This window comes from Engystomops pustulosus, chromosome 3 (genome assembly GCF_040894005.1).
Source record: "Engystomops pustulosus chromosome 3, aEngPut4.maternal, whole genome shotgun sequence".
Taxonomy (NCBI): Eukaryota; Metazoa; Chordata; class Amphibia; order Anura; family Leptodactylidae; genus Engystomops; species Engystomops pustulosus.
This window is the reverse complement of record NC_092413.1, coordinates 24,146,165-24,162,819: the sequence shown is the minus strand read 5'-3', so window position 1 is coordinate 24,162,819 and position 16,655 is coordinate 24,146,165. Positions and strand designations below refer to the sequence as shown.

At 43.0% G+C, this 16,655-nt stretch overlaps 1 protein-coding gene across 4 annotated transcripts in view; it reads right to left on the bottom strand.

Annotated features, from left to right (window-relative positions):
• Nucleotides 1–16,655, bottom strand: part of TTC7A (tetratricopeptide repeat domain 7A) — a 265,076-nt gene that overhangs the window by 45,350 nt on the left and 203,071 nt on the right. For all 4 annotated transcript variants that reach the window (XM_072140303.1, XM_072140306.1, XM_072140304.1 and 1 more), the window contains 2 exons: nt 13,703–13,837; nt 3,964–4,166 (listed from right to left, as the gene is read on the bottom strand). In XM_072140303.1, coding sequence (XP_071996404.1) covers nt 3,964–4,166; nt 13,703–13,837 — 338 coding nt within the window. The remainder of the gene's footprint in view (nt 1–3,963; nt 4,167–13,702; nt 13,838–16,655) is intronic.

Here is a 16,655-nt window from a genome sequence, read left to right as displayed (position 1 = left end):
TCTTAGAAGCTGTGCTGATGTTAAAATAAATGAGGTGAACCCATCCTTACAATGATGAGTAACACTTCAAGGTCAAAGTGACACAGGATGCAGTAGGCAATGGCCACAGCCTAAAACTCCCGCTTTCTACACAATGACCTCCGTACAGGTCACAATGGTCTCTTACGGAGGTCAATAAGTCATCTTTGAGGACTTATTATCAAAAAAATAATAATAATCAAAAAAGAATAATAAAATTAAAAAAATATTTACCAGTATTTAAAGGGGTTTACCAATTTGATTGTTATTGTAGAAAGGGATACTCATCTGATCGAAAGGGGTCCCCCTACTGATCACAGAGCTCAGGTATGTCTGGGACCCTCATAGATAGTGAATGTGAGTGCTGAGATACCAGAGCACAAATTTCTGACACTCCCATAGTATTGAATAGAGTGGCAGTATGTATGCTCGACCCGGCGCTCCATTAATTAGTTAGAATAATAATAATAATTCCTTTATTCATATAGCGCACACAGATTACGCAGCGCTACACAGAGGTTACCAAATTGGTCAGGGACCCCAGTTCTGGTGATCTCACTACGCAGACCCCTTTAGGTATATTTTTTATAAAGACCTATTAAGGTAGATCCGGTGGTAGGTGCATCTAACAGTCGTTTTTAGGGCTAATCCTTTACTCTTCTCTATCTTTTCTAATCTTTAATCAGGGTAATATGCTAATTTTCTAAAGAAGCTATTGGGGCGTGGAGTAGCTGGAGCGGAGGCTACACGGCGTGGCTACTCCACGCTCCAGTAGCCTCTTTGATCCTCCTACCCAGACATCTTCAGTGAAGCCGTCTGTGAAGCCGGAGTTCTGCGCATGCGCAGTAGCTCCAGCTTTGGAGCCAAGATCACGCATCCGCCGGCCTTTGTTCTGCGCTTGTGCAGAACTCCGGCTTCGGTGGCTATCCTTACATTCGTTAGATGCACCGACCACCGGTGCAATAGGTAGATCTGTAGTTGTAGGTTTCCTTGAATGAATTGAATATAAACAATATGTTGCGCATCATACCTCAACATGCTGTACTATAAACCATATATAAACCAATACAATTACTGTAAGCCCCCACATCCAAGCAATTGTACCACGACGTAGGTCAAACTAGCAATTCCTAATCTCGCCGTGCAGGAAGCCTGCATACTAATTCTAGTCCATTATATTTGTAAATGAGTTCATCTCCTACAATAGGATGGTAAGGTCACACAGACCTGTCTGTGACATAATAGAAAATGACAAACTTATTGGATTCCTGGAAGCCAAGAAAAAAAAAAAAAAAAACACACGCGCAAATTCGGCTTCACACTCCTGCAAAGGTTATCTGACCGAGTAGCGTCTTGAACAATGCCCCTTTTGGAGAGCTGGTGTCATATTCTCGGGATATTAAAACACGTTTGCCCTTTAACAATGCGGCTGATGGTTCTAGACACAGAAAGTTTAATGGGCGTAAGTGGTTATCCAACACCAAAATGCCTGGCGCACACAAAAGGTATTAAGCCGGTTTCTATAACGAACTGTATTCCGTAACGTTAATTGTCTGACACAATTGGAGGCACCTGATGGTTGACTTGTTAGCTGATTAATGATTAGTAACCTTATGGCAAGGGTTCCAGTATCTCCTATGATATGATATGCGCTCCCACATCAATCATTTATGGCCAACGCTATCGCTTACTCAATTCTGAAAGAAGCAAATTAAAGTTGCGTGGGCCTCGCTTCAACTGGTAATACATCGAAGGAAACCAAATATTGAGCAAAGTTTTAGAGCCGGAGCTTAAGTAGAACTCATGGGGCTATTTAAAGCCTCTCGATGAAATGACACCAGGCAGAAATAGTCGCTTGTAGAGTAATTTTATCTGACCGGGGGGTTGGAAAGGTTACACCTTGTATGATACTGGCTGTACGGACACGCTAGACCTCACCGAGGAAAACTAGTAAAAGTCTAGTAATCCGGTCCCATCCTGATGTCAGAAGGTGTAGAGGTGATCTGGTTACTAGAGGGAATGATGTGATTCTTTTTGCACTCGACGTAGTAAAAGTGAGACCCTTAGGTAATTTCTACCCTTAGCCCCTGCTAATTCATGGGATAGCACAAGGACAAATTCAACATATCTGTGTGCAAGCCTCAGGTCCGGGGCTAAAAATTGGAACAGGTCCTTTCCCTTCCTGTGTTCAGGGTTTGGATCTTGCCATGGAAGTCTGAGGGAACTCAAAAACGGAGAAGATGTCTTGTCTAATTGTGACTCAATTTAAATGTTAAATCCCACGCTCAGTCCGAAACAGTTGGATTGTCGGATCTGACGGCCCGCTCCCCCCATTTCTGTCGCATGAAAGCTGGCGCCAAATCGCCAATATCCGATCATGTGCGACACAATCCCCTTCTAAATGCCTGCCCCAGTGCCGCGATCCCTGAAAACGTCAGAAAACCCGACGGAAATGCTGCTGCAGGACCCTCAGTAAATAAGCCCCTATGTTGGTTCTTTATCATTAGACAGCTCCTTAGGGTGCGGTCACACAGTGTGTTCTTGACTCGTTCTTGTTGCGTTTTTACATGTATACTACGCATTTGGCTGGTTTTAATCTATTTTTCTTTATTTCTGGAAGCGTAAGCAGCTTTAAAAATCTTAATACGGCTGCTTACACTTCTAGACAGCTGAACGCATGGTAAATATGCAAAAATGCATGAGTTTTCAGTGCTTTTAAAAATGCAACAATCCTGCCGATGCATAGGGTGGGTAGTTGTTGCCAATAGCGCCCTCTCCATGTACCATAGACAGCCGAACAATGTGATCCGCAATTTCCGCAGCTCCCGAAGAAGTGAATTGAGAAGAGAATGAGAAGGGGAACCCATTCTCACGATGGGGGTCAGACAGCTGTGACACTGGAAACATGTATCAGGCTGCTCCATTGACGTATAGTATGAAAGTGTCATAAATTGCAGCTCACATCACTCGACTATCTCCTGCAGTCTCATAGACAGTAAATGTAAGTGTCAGGGATACCTTGAGCGCTGTGCTCGGCAATATCCAGTACTCCTGTCATAGTGAATAAAGTAGCAGGACATTAGTGAGAACCTGATCCCTGTTCTCAAGATCGTAGTGGTCTCATTAGTCAGACCCCCACCAACTAGTTTATTATCCCTTATTCTGTGAAAGGGGATAAAAATAAAACTTGGTACAACCCCTTTAACCGATTAATTTACCCGTAGTATTTTGGAGATATTACCAAGTTGGTTGTACAGAACCTCTTCAGAAACAGCTTCGCCTAGAGGAGTATCTGCCTCCACTATTCCCCACCATGGCGTAACCTAAAGCTCCCAGGCCTCAGTGTAAAATCAGTACCAATCCCTACTGCTATAATGTATTATTCATAGTTGTGGTCTGAGGCCTATTATGGCCCCCAAGGCTGATGGGTGTGGGTTTGACAGCACTCTCTACACCGCTTTCAATTACACATCTTAGTGTCAGGTCAACTCTAAGGATACAATCCAGCAGAAATTCGACAGCCGAACAATTATCTCATCTCAAATAGGTTGGCCAAGAAAATGAAGGAAACACTTAATCTGTCAATATCCATAACTTATTAATGCAACAGGAAGGGGGGGGAGCCTCTATATCCACAAAAATAGTAACTTGTCTCTCACTTCAAAATGGCCGCCCTTCACTTTAAAGGAGAAATTTATGTCATTTACGATGCCTCTCTTATAGGGATTAGTATTTTTCCAACTACTGTACTTCTACGAAATCTAAAATATTTAAATAATTTACTCCCAAAAAAAAGGAGAGGGGGGAGGGGAGGGACAAACAGCGAAAGCTCCTTCTAAAAATAATGACTTAATATTACCGCACAATCAATGCAACAATGGAGCCCACAGCTGCAAGTCTGAAAACACTCACACAATGAGTGGAGCTGAGAACCCACAAACTTACCAGGCTGTGCATAATTTTCACTCCATCTGGATTGACTGTTAGTGCTTCATTGTATATCTGCTTTGCCTCCTCCAAACAGCCTTTCATCTCCGCGAGCTTCCCACGCATGTACAGCACAGTGTGTGATGTGGGGAAAAGGCTGGCTGCCTCCTGGATACAAAAGCCTGCTTCTTTCATATGCTGTTGTTCCATAAAGAGTTCAGCTACACAATAAAGGGAAAAAAAAAAAGTACAATAAATAACTCATTTTTAATATTGACCAATTTTTACCGCTCTGTAAACGTATTGTGGGATCGTTGTTGGCTACGGACGTGACTGACGGGCTGTCATACAACATCTGGAAAGGATATGAACCATAATACTAGGATACATAGACGTGTAATCTCCCAAGCATCCCCCATAAGAACTTAACAGAGAGTAGATAGAGTAGTAATGGTGGAGTAGTTAATTCAGGCAAGACTATGGATGTCCATCACGTTCAACTGGAAGAGGAAGGTGTTAAGGGAGGAAAACCTTACAACTTAGGCTTGGTTCACACTGACGTTGTGGGTTTCTATTAGGCTATATTCACACGATGTGTGCCCGACGTACGGTGCCCATTGCTGTCTATGGGGGATGTATATAGGGCGTATATACGTCGGCCTTATATACGTTCCCCATACGTTTGTGTGAATATAGCCTTCGTAGGAGAGTGTAAAGGAAACCAAGAGAGGGAAGGTGAATGGAAAGTCTCCTTTCACTGTCCGTTCCCGGTTAAAGGGGGATTCCCTCAAAGACGAGATTCTCAAATACAACTGTGATAACAAAATAATATATTCTCTGTTATTAACAAAAATACAGAATTTCACAGATATAATTCCAACCTGTCCTGTGTCTACAGCTTTGGTTCCCCAGGATCTGACTGTAAACCTTTTATGGTCGGGCAGGACGGATTCTTCTCATGAATAGCTTCTCTTGCCTGCTCTATTCAGTGTGCTCTCTGCCCCTCGCCCTCCATTACAAGAACCGCTCACACACAGACACAGACTTAGGTTATATTCATATTTAAACGAATATTCATCCACAAATTTGTGGCCGGATAAATGTCCCCCATAGACAACTAAGGTAACCCCACTTGGTAAGCACAGCGAGTGCTCACCGTTCCGAGCCATGGATGGAAAAAATATAAAACTGAGTAAAATTGTAAAGTAAGTTCAATATTATCTTTATTCTGTAAACATCACTAGGGGGTTAAAATTTGAGAACTTTCTTTCACGGGCAAACCCCAGTTGTAATAGTGGAAAAAAATTCACAGGCTGTTGAGCTATTTTTCTGCTATTTTATAACAGAAGGGGAACGGAACCCAAGGAACGCAAGTGTGAACTGAGCCTAAATTGTCTCCTTTTTACCGAAAGAAAGTCAAAATTATATTGATGGACAACCTATCCAAAGGCCTCATGCACACGATGTATGCTACGCCTGGGCCCGCTGCTCATCCCCTCCCCTCTCCATAGGGACACAAGCAGCTGGGCCGCACATTGGAGAAAGATAGAGCGTACTCTATCTTTTCCCCGTCAATGGTACGGTGACAAGCGGATATCCGTTAGTGTGCATGGAGCCTAAGATTATGGGGGTCATGATCATGAAGATCCCCAACAATAAACTCATCCAAACCCCCAAGGGAACAAAGCTAGAAGTCCAACTAAGTGAGAATGGTCCCACAAATGTGGTTCCGTTCTCTGTTTATAGTCCAGCCCAGGGAACTTCATCACAGATCCTGTTTAAGTCTACAGAAGGTCAGCTGGCTGCTTCAGAATCTGAGCTCCTGTAGACCCAAACAAGAACTGAGATAGAGCTGCACAGAGAACAGAGCAGGATTTCTGGATAATATTTGGGCATCTACAGGCTACTGGAATCAGTTAGACCACAAATGCCACATCCGCTTAAAACACTTAGATGAGACATAAAAATTGTCTAAAACCATTAACCGAAATTTGTCGTCAAAATCATCATGATAATCCAGGGACACTTACTCATAGATCCAGGCACCAAGACTGTGGTAATCTTCTTCTAAATTTTATTTATCCATAGCCTCCTTCCTTCTACAATCAACTTTTCAAATTATGCTAATGACCCAGAAGTGCTATGGGGGGGCCTTAGAATAGCCCCTCCATACTGTAGCTTGACAGGCTGTTACACTGTGCAGGAGCACGTCTCACCCTCCCCCCTGCCTGCTGTAATCCAATGGCCGTAGGAAGTTTTTGCACATAGTGGGAGGAGTGAGAGTGCTTTTAGAAGGACGGAGGCCACGGATATCAAATATAAGAAGATTACCACAGTCACGGAGCCTGGATCCGTGTCCCTGCTTTATCCATAATTGATTTTTGATGCTAGATTTACTTTAATAAATGGGGCACACAGCTGGTAGGACAATTTTTGGTGCAAATTACAGCAAAATTTGGTACATTTTCAATAATAAGCCCGTCCCTTTATATAGGCCTATTTGTCCTTGGTTGTTTAAACAAAATGTGGTCTTCATGTTCTGTGATCCAAATTGTTCATCATCCATGGGTACGCTAGATAATAAAAACTACCATTGTACGGTTTTTATCCCTACCTTAACCCCCGCTGTAACCTATTATTTTTTTTAGCATATGTGTAGGAAAATAATTGGCATGGTGCTGCTGTGCGACTGTCAGCGAAAGCCGCCGAATTCAATTGTAGGCCTTCAGTCAAGCAGTACACAACACGGATCAAAATGCAACAATATCAAAAGATTTCAGCCCGATGACAAGACCCACAACGGAGAACGGGAATGATGTGCAGAAGAGAAGGTTAACCCACTGGGTTCCCCACCTCTGTGTTCTTCACGTAGCGTATGATTATGAATTCTCCGACAATGGAGGCCGCGCGCTGGTCAACGCATAACAATTACGCCGTCAATATGAATAAAAGCGGAGGATTATATAATTCTTCCTACTTATGATTTGCTTGACGTAAAGAGTCCTTGAAAGCAGAAATATCTGGAGTACAATGGACGTCTTTATTAGGCACATGATGTCCTCTGATCCTCGGAGAGATAACAGAACTCATTGCAGGTGAGAGAGGAAACGGGGGGCGGCGTTAAAATAAATTTGTATATAGTTTTTATATCTGTATATAATGTAAAGATGAAGTAACCAGATTCATTTTATCTCTTTACTTTTTAATACTCTTTTGAACAACTACAACTTTTTGTATTTTGGCAAGTTTATCCTAAATTCACACTAAACTACTTTAGTAACAAAAGAGAGACAAGAACAACATCATTATACAGGCGGTCCCCTACTTAAGACACAGGAACACCCGACTTACAGAAGACCCCTAGTTACAAACGGACCTCTGGATGTTGGTAATTTACTTTACTTGAGCCTTAGGCTACAATAATCAGCTGTAACAGTTATCACAGGTGTCTGTAATGAAGATTTATTGTTATTCCTGGTTCTGATGGCAACCCAATATTTTTAAAATCCCATTGTCACAGAGAGCAAAAAAAATTTGGCTGAGGATACAAATATATATATGTATATTTCCGCCTTACATACAAATTCAACTTAAGAACAAACCTATAGAACCTATCTAGTTTGCAATCCGGGGACTGCCTGTATAACGCATCCAAGGCAAATCTATGTATAAGGATCTTTATCTAATAAGAGAAACGGCAGGGTTAAGGGCCATGATGCTCGTCTTCTAAAAATCTGGGATAATTTGGGGGATTTTTTAACTGTGGACAGGGCAACAATCTATATTCACACTCTAGCATGTTAAAGGGGATGACTTGGTATCAACTATTTTGTAAATACCCTATTAGAAAGAACAATACATATAGAACAAAAACATCTCTACTTTCCCTTATAACCCAGACCTGGGGCCAAGGGCGTCCTCTGGTCTCTGTTTTTGGCACATTACTGCTCAGTCACTGATTAAGTGGCACCGATATGTGTTTTAATTAAAACTGTCCAAAAATTTGAACGTAAAACAGAGGGCACACCCATTCACTTGCCCCACATAATATCTTCCGTGCAGGATATCACCCATTATGCTTATGTATTATATGAAAGACCGCTGATTGTCATGTAAACTGTAATGTGAATCCCTTAAAGGTGCTGGGATTTCCTAAAATTTAGTAGGTAAAATGGAATTATTCAATGTGCACAACCTCTAAAGAAGAGCTGCACTTCTTTTATACTTTAGGGACATCCCTAAAAGAATATATTAATCCCATGATGCCTCCCAAGAATAATCAATCACATGATGCTTCACCTTAGGGTCACAAAACAGGTCAAAGACTTTAGTTGTTGTGCTATTAATGACATGTAACCCCTATTCACAGGATAGGGGAAAATATCAGATTGTGGGGGACTCTGCTACCAATAGTATCGGCAGAACGGGGGATTTACAGTTTCCCTTATCTGCTCCATAGAATAGGATCTTCCAAGTTTCAGCTAGAGCTCTGTCCTATGCTCCATTGACTTCTATGGGACTTTTGGTCAGTTAACAGGACAGATGACACCCAGAGGTATGAATCAGATAAGGGGAACTTGCAATCCCCTTTTCAGCTGTTTGCAGGGGATCCAATTGTTGAGAGCCTCCGCGATCTATCCTGTGGATAGAATAAAGATATCATTAATACCACAACGCCATTAACCATCTCCTCTGGATTACACTTTCCATCTTTAATTTCCGTACCATAAGTATACAGTCAGGGAAGCTTAATAACTGCGTGACAGGAAACTTTGTAGTTATTATAAGTATCTGTGAAAGGATTTTGTCCCCCTTCCCCATGGATAGATGTGTGGTACAGTCCATCATACAGACAGTATACCAGTTACAGGTGACACATAGGTCCCTATAGGTGACACATAGGCTTCTATAGACTCCAGTATAGAAAGTGTGTCACCGGAGTTAAATTCATATTGAAGTTAAGTATCCATCCCAATGTCATATAAAGCTATGAGAGACTGACACATACAATACCCTAACGGAACACATCGAAAACTTTAGTTATGGGTGGAGTTTCCCTTCGTGTGATTCCGATGATGTTTATTCATGGCAACTTAATATACAGCATAAAGTTTTAATTGAAGCCCTCAACTCAGAAGGTTAAACATCAAATAAGAAGCAATGACATACAGGAGAGGTAATTGTGCTGACTTGTGCGCCCCTCTCCATTGTTTCCGCATAGCTAATGATAGAATGTTGCGCGTTACTGTATATCGGAGCGCTCCTCCAGCCGCCCGCAAATGATGTTAATCTTATTTACGTGCAACAATTATAGATGTCACTGCGAAATATTCTTTATTTCCACAGAAGTTGTCATGCACCGCGCTGCATAAAATGAGACCGGAGTGTAACTAGGACAGGATCGAAATCAACATTCTGTCAGCGTTGTAAATTATGCTGCAGGCACCGCTAATGCAGGTATTCTGGATTCAGCGCAGAGGCCGCCTCTGACAGACCATATTGCTTGATAGAAAATGTGCATTTTAATATCACAGTTTGTCGAATAGGAAGAAAAAAAAAGCTCAAACTTATCAGTAAATGCAACTAAATATTAAAACCGAGAGCACGTTGGACGACCTTGTGTCAGTGACCTGCCCCCTTCTGTATGGGATCTGGAGGCCCGAGGCCTTGCCAAGTCCCTTAAAGATTGTAAAGTATAATTATGACACCCTGGGGATCGATAAGAGGCTGGAATATTAGAGAGGGTGGATTAAAGTGTAAATTTACTTACGCAATTCTTGTTGTCGATACCGGGGCAATGTACATATGCAGGTCAGGTCATGGGTCAAGATCGACAAGATTGGACCCTACAAGTATACATGTATTTTTCAAGAGGCCAGAAATATATTTATTGGGTAGGATACAAATTTCGCTGGTGATCGGACAGGAAAACAAAAGAATTGCGCGAATAAATTTATACTTTCCTGTACAGAAATATCAGCAAAAAGATACCTTGAGGGAAGGAATAAATATTTCCTTAAAGGGGTTGTCAAATATTTTAAACAAATATGGAACTGGGCTGGGACAGGCTTCTTAAAAAAATAAACGTGTACCCACCTCCTCTGTCGCTCCAGATTTTCCGCCCCACCGAGAGCTCGGGGAGCTTCTGGCCGGCTGAGGTGGCCACTCCTATTCGTCCCTATCTCTCAGCACTGTATCAGGCGCTGGGATATGGTGACGGATGGGATTGACCGGCCTCCTTGGCCAACCGGAAGCGCCCCGAGCACAGCACAGACGGACCACGGCGTGGGACAACAGGAGCGACAAAAGAGGTGAGTATGTTTATTTTTTAAAAAGCCCCAGCCTGGGTAACTCTCAAACAACCCCTTTAAGACACTACAAAGCCCAAACGATATATGCATTAGCTAAACTACACAATGTGGGTAATTCATTAAAAACGTCGCAGTCCAACGCCCTTATCCACTAAGAGACTACCGCCAGTTAGTAAATTCGAGAACAAACTCCGCCAGCTTGGACTTGTAGAGCACTTCTGAACTGGCAGAGTTTTTGGCTTTAGTCTCCACCGGTAAAACGGGCAGGCCGGGCTTTCATGCCCCAGCAGGCCCTCCGCTCGCCCCGCTCTGACACTCCCACAGTGGTGCATGGGTCTGGGATAAAGCAAAACTGACAGGGTGGGAGCGATTCATGTGCCTTTACTACCAGAAAACTGGTGGAGAATGCATAAAGAATCTCCTTCATTGTTTCCGTGACACTGGTAGAATGGGCTTGGACACAAACTAGAGGAGTGGATTGTCTCCATCATAATAACAAAAGTACAGTCAGTCCCCAACTGAGAGACGACTCCTTATTACAGACGGACCTCTGGATTCTGGTACCTTACTGAACTTTACCCCCTGGCTTTGAAGGACAACCCAAAACTTTAAACATACAATTGTCCCAGGGACAAAAATACATTTTGTCTGGAATTACACTTACATACCTGTATACCTGTTCCGACTTACACACAAATTCAACTTAAGAACAAACAGTCCATATTATAATGCTAAGGACCCACTCTTCAAGGATGTGAATTTGCCACTGGAGCAAAGTGAGTCTATCAATATTCGGGGTGTTTGGCATGAGTCGCAGTAGAAGATTGACCTCAGCCTCTAGACCTGCAAAGTGGACCTCTTCAATGTAGAAGAGCCTTGGGAGACTCAATGGGGCAGATTTACTTACCAGGCCCATTCGCGATCCAGCGACGCGTTCTCTGCGGTGGATTCAGGTCCGGCCAGGATTCACTAAGGTAGTTCCTCCGCCGTCCACCAGGTGGCGCTGCTGCGCTGAAGTCCGCTGGAATGCCCTGAAATTCACCGGCCTATTCCTAGTGAAGGTAAGTGCAATTTTCGCGACACCTTTTTTTTTCTTAAATGCAGCGGTTTTTCCGAATCCGTCGGGTTTTCGTTCGGCCACACCCCCGGTTTCCGTTGCGTGCATGCCGGCGACGATGTGCCACAATCCGATCGCGTGCGCCAAAATCCCGGGGCAATTCAGGGAAAATCAGTGCAAATCGGAAATATTCGGGTAACACGTCGGGAAAACGCGAATCAGGCCCTTAGTAAATGACCCCCAATATCTGGGGCCCAGAAGATGAAAAATGCATCGAACCCTGTTCTATCCAACATGTACAGATAGTTCGAGCTGATTAAGCAAAAGCCAATTATTAGCCAAGACCCAATAACATTATTTTAAGGATTACCAGAAATATGACCACTCTATAGGATCAGATCCGCCCGAAACTGGAGAGATAGAGGTTTCTGTAAATGAACAGTCTACCTTTCTTCTTCACCAAAAATCCTGGCAGAATTTGCATCCTGCTCCTTGTTGAGGAAAAACAACCCCCGAAACATCAATGGCCTTGAGGTTTTCTCTCCATCTCTCCAACAAAACTGGGAGTGGAAGTTCTTAACCAAGGACATCACTTTCTACAAAACTAATGTTCTGGAAACATACAGACATTCCATAAAGAAGAGGAGGGTAGGATACGGGGTGAGGGACAGCAGAGTTGCAAATTTTTTTTCATGGAGAATACAAGTATTTCCTAAAAGAAACATCCCAGGAGAGCTCAAGGTCCTCTTTAAATTAAACCTACCATCTCGGATCTACCTATTAAGGTAGATCAGGTAGCAAGTTCTCCTAATAAATGGCATTGGAGCCCTTTTTAGGGCCCGCTAAGTTTGTAAATCTTTTATTGCCCTAATATGTAAATTAGTGAAAGAGGCTACTGGGGCGTGGAGTAGCCACACCGTGTAGCTTCAGCTCCAGCTAATCCAGTAGCCTCTTTCGATCCTCCTAGTTTATGTTCCACTACAGCTCCTGGTAGCTGCCCGCACTCGTCCATGCTTGAGCTGGTGGCTGCGCGTGCTGGGTTCCGAAGCCAGAGCTACTGCGCATGCGCAGTAGCACTGACTTCGGATCCGAGTATGTGCAGCCCTCGGGTCCGCATAGAGAATCTGCATAGAGGTACCAGGAGCTGTGTGTTGAAGATCTCAGGCTAGGAGGATAGAAAGAGGCTACTGAGGCGTGGAGTAGCCACAACGTGTAGCTTCAGCTCCGGATACTCCACGCCCCAGTAGCCTCTTTCACTAATTTGCATATTAGGGCAATAAAAGATTTACAAACTTATTAGGCACTGAAGGATTTGCCCTAAAAAGGGCTCCAATGGCATTTATTAGCTGAACTTACCACCTGACCTTAATAGGTAGATCCGAGATGGTAGGTTTCCTTTAACAACTCACAAATAAATGATATATTTCCTTCTTAGGGAAATAATCACTTGTCATCGGCTGGTGTCACACATAAAGAAGAGATAAAGAGAACATTGGGAGTTGTGCTAATAAATCTGCTAGTGTTGGAGCTGGATGATATCACAAAGCAGAAGGTCTCCTATATCCATCGCGACACGTGTGGTTAATGGGAGGCCATTGTACAACCTTATGTAAGGGGGTCCACCGCTAAAGACTGTGGGGCACATTTACTAAGGGCCGCGAATCCGTCGGGTTTTTCCCGAATATTTCCGCTTTGCGCTGTATTTCACCGGATTGTGGCGCACGCGATCGATTTTTGGCGCAATCGCGCCGACTTTCACGCAACAGAAATCGGGGGCGTGGCCACCGGACAACCCGAAGGATTCGGACAAACCGCGGAATTTAAAAAGCCATTTGTGTCGCAAGATCAAGCACTCACATACACCAGAAAAAAGCAGGTGAACTCCGGTGGACCTCGGCGCAGCAGCGACACCTGGTGAATATCGGCGCACGGACCTTAGTGAATCCCAGCAGAACCCGAATCAGCGTCGGAGAACCCGCCGCTGGATCGCGACTGGACCGGGTAAGTAAATGTGCCCCTGTACCTTCTGCTACTGACCCAGGGGGATTTAGGGCTCAAAGTTTTGCAAACTTTTATGCATCCAGCTATTGGAATTATGAAAAACAAAAATAGAAGAAAATGGAGCCCCAACTGAACTGGAAGTGGCATAAAGTAGTTATGTTTTTTGGCAGGGGCTGCGGTACACTGTATACACACAGGATGAATTATATATGTGCTCTCCTTTGTTTCCGTCATGTGAGTGTGATGAATAATTCACGCCCGCTCCTGGCCATTAGGAGAGCTCGGTTGCTTTGTAGTTTGCTAGATGATAAAATGTCTGCCCTTTGGTTAAATATCTAAAAAAAAAATGGCAATTTCATAAATGTCAAATTTGTTATCTGACACTCACCTGCCTGCAGCCATATCTGCTCTAGGGTGACCCACTGCTGCATGGGTCCCTGCTTCTGTGCACTGCTGTGCATGGTTATTTCCGACATGGCTTGCTCCATGCGTGACGCGGCGATGGAGGATGCACGCTGGGACCCTAGGTAAAAAATAAAGAAACATAGATTGAAATTATATTCATTCCATGTAAATTTGGGCACTAAAGTTAATTAGAAATGAAGTTGATGCTATATCAAAGACTTGTCCTATTAGGCTATTTGAATCTAGGCTAAGCCCTCCCTACCATGCAGTAATGTATAAGAGTGGAGACCATGCAGTATTATAGGAGAAATATGCAACCACTTACATACTGCGGTAAAAGACTATTCTCGTTTTGGATGTACATCCTTAAAGGGTTTGACCACTTTACCTCATGTTTTTGGTACAGTGTTTTTAAGTGTGTGTGTGGTGGGGGGAGGATATTAGGTAATTTACCAATATACATCTATTAATAGTTGGCTGCAGATGGAGGGTCACGTGATCTCTAACTGTCCATGAAGAATTGCTCTGCCAGGACCATAATCTTATATTCATGAATTCCGTTCTATAGGTGATTACTCATTGTCTTCTGTGGCCATTTTATGGTCAGGAATCTCCGGCTGATGAGGTAAAAGACAGGAGACTTCACTTTACATATCAAGAAAGCGGAGCAGAACTATTACTAGATGTATATTAGTTAATTACCTAATATCCTGCCCCCCACACTCACACCCATTACAAAAAACATAAGAAAAAGTGACCAACCCCTTTAAGACGCTGCAGAAATGGCAATTCCGACTTTAGTGCAAAAGCCTCATGAAATGTTCTTTCCAATGTGCTGCAGAAACTACCAAAAACCCAACTCAGATTGTGCCTAAAGAGTAAAACCAATAAATCTCTCGCAGAGGGAACAGACATCCAACTGTAGACAGAGCTGTTTCTGAGCTTATTCCTCATCAGTGATAGAGGCCATAGATCTGGGTAAGGAATTAATTCTCCTTATGGAGACTGCCTTTCTCAGGTTTTGAGAGAAAAAGAAAGAAAAACTATTCACATTTTTAATTATACAAACTCCTCACGAACGAATGGCATTTTAGCCTTAGTCAAGACAAACTGCATAAGGAGTTTTAATTCCTTCCTTACCCATGTCTATGGCCTCTCACCTAGTCAAATCATTTCCCCATGAAGTACTGACAAGGCGCAATGCCTCCAGAACAGTGCTGTCCACAGTTTATTCCAGTCTGGTCGTATAGGGGCTGCCTATTTAAGGTGGCACTGGAAACATACTGTAGTTTTCTATACTACAAAACATATTTACATATTACCTATGCTGATGAGGTCTAAAAAAACCAGAAACCCGCCACAGATGGTTAACTCTTGTTAACTTATACAATACTGATATAAAGAATAGATATGAAGGAATTAATAAGAATATACTGTATTAACTATACAAATCAATTCTTTCTTCCAGGAAATCATCAACAAGCTTCTTACTACCTTTACTATTTATTATCGGCTGCATGGGCCCGGGCCCGGCGCTCATTAACACTTAATACCCCCTACAGCTTGGACCATTACATGAATAATCCAATGTAAATATAGTTAATCATAGGGTAATCCATCTACTGTAGTAGGAAGCTCATGTGTTAATGAGTATCGGGTGTTCAGGTGTTGATTAGCTGCCCTGGGTATTCACACTAGCAAAAAAATAGAGAAGAAGAGCGCAGAGAACATGGCAGTACAGATAAGTACATACAGAGAACATGATTACTGCTCATTATGGAGATATATTGCGCTGACGGTAACAGCCGTGCAGTATGGCGCTATGCAGTGTGACATCGCTGCAGACAGTCTCAGACATTGTCCATAATAACTATGTGTGTGCTGCAAGACTGTGAATTTATATTCCAGGATTGTAGCTCGACTTGGAGTACTGGAGGAGTGAGTGTCCCTGGTGCAATCATGATGGATTTTTATGGTAGTTTTCCTTTAAGACTACTTAAGCCCATTCTATGTAATGAATTTTGTTCCATAGAAGCATTTCCCCTTTTGCTAGAAGACCAAGGCCGTAGCTCCCCGGGAAAAATCAACCGAGTGCATGTGTCAGGATTTGGGGAAATCAACTAAATGTCCAATTTTCTTAGCAGGAAACATAGTAACAACTTTTGGAAGGTAGCTTCCTATAAATCAATGCCCAACTTTTAAGAAGCCTTGTGACATGGCATGAGATTGAATCTAACCATTCCATCCAGCAACTGTTTGGGATTTTTTGCTTCTCATCTGTGCAGAACAGGGAATGTGTTGGCTAGGTGCAAGGCCATCGACCTGGGTCAGGAGAGCCGATACGTCTTCTTGAGGAAACTACGATGGCAGATGGGGGTAGCATTCGGAATGGGTCTTTGTTGGTACCCCCATGCTACAGTCTCTATGCTAAATTAAACCTTATCAGTCTGACAACTGAGGACTATAATTCCCGCCATATACCCGACGCAAAGCCATGCTATATGTGAATGAAGAAGTCTGCTAACCATACTATAGGTGACATCATGGCGGAGTGTTCCAGGAAGATACATGTTGTATTTCTGTACATCATTACTAGCTGCTTTATGTGTATTTGTCCTTTAACAAGACTGAGCGCTGAGCTTAGAGGTTCACAGCACAAAACATGTGGAGAGGTCTGGAAGCCAACGCTTTAACCTACCTACTGAGCCAGGAGATGAGGGAACAGCTGGGTTAGCAGCTGTTAATCTGATAAACACTGATACCATTTAATTCAAGGCAAACTCCTGACCTTTGCATACATTACTTATGCTGGAGTTTTCTTAAAGGGAAACAAATAACGAAAACAATTGTATGAAAATTGGACGTGTGGATATATGCAAATGTCATGTGAATGTCTCATGTGTGCATTCAAATCAACAGATGGTTTTCTCACTCGG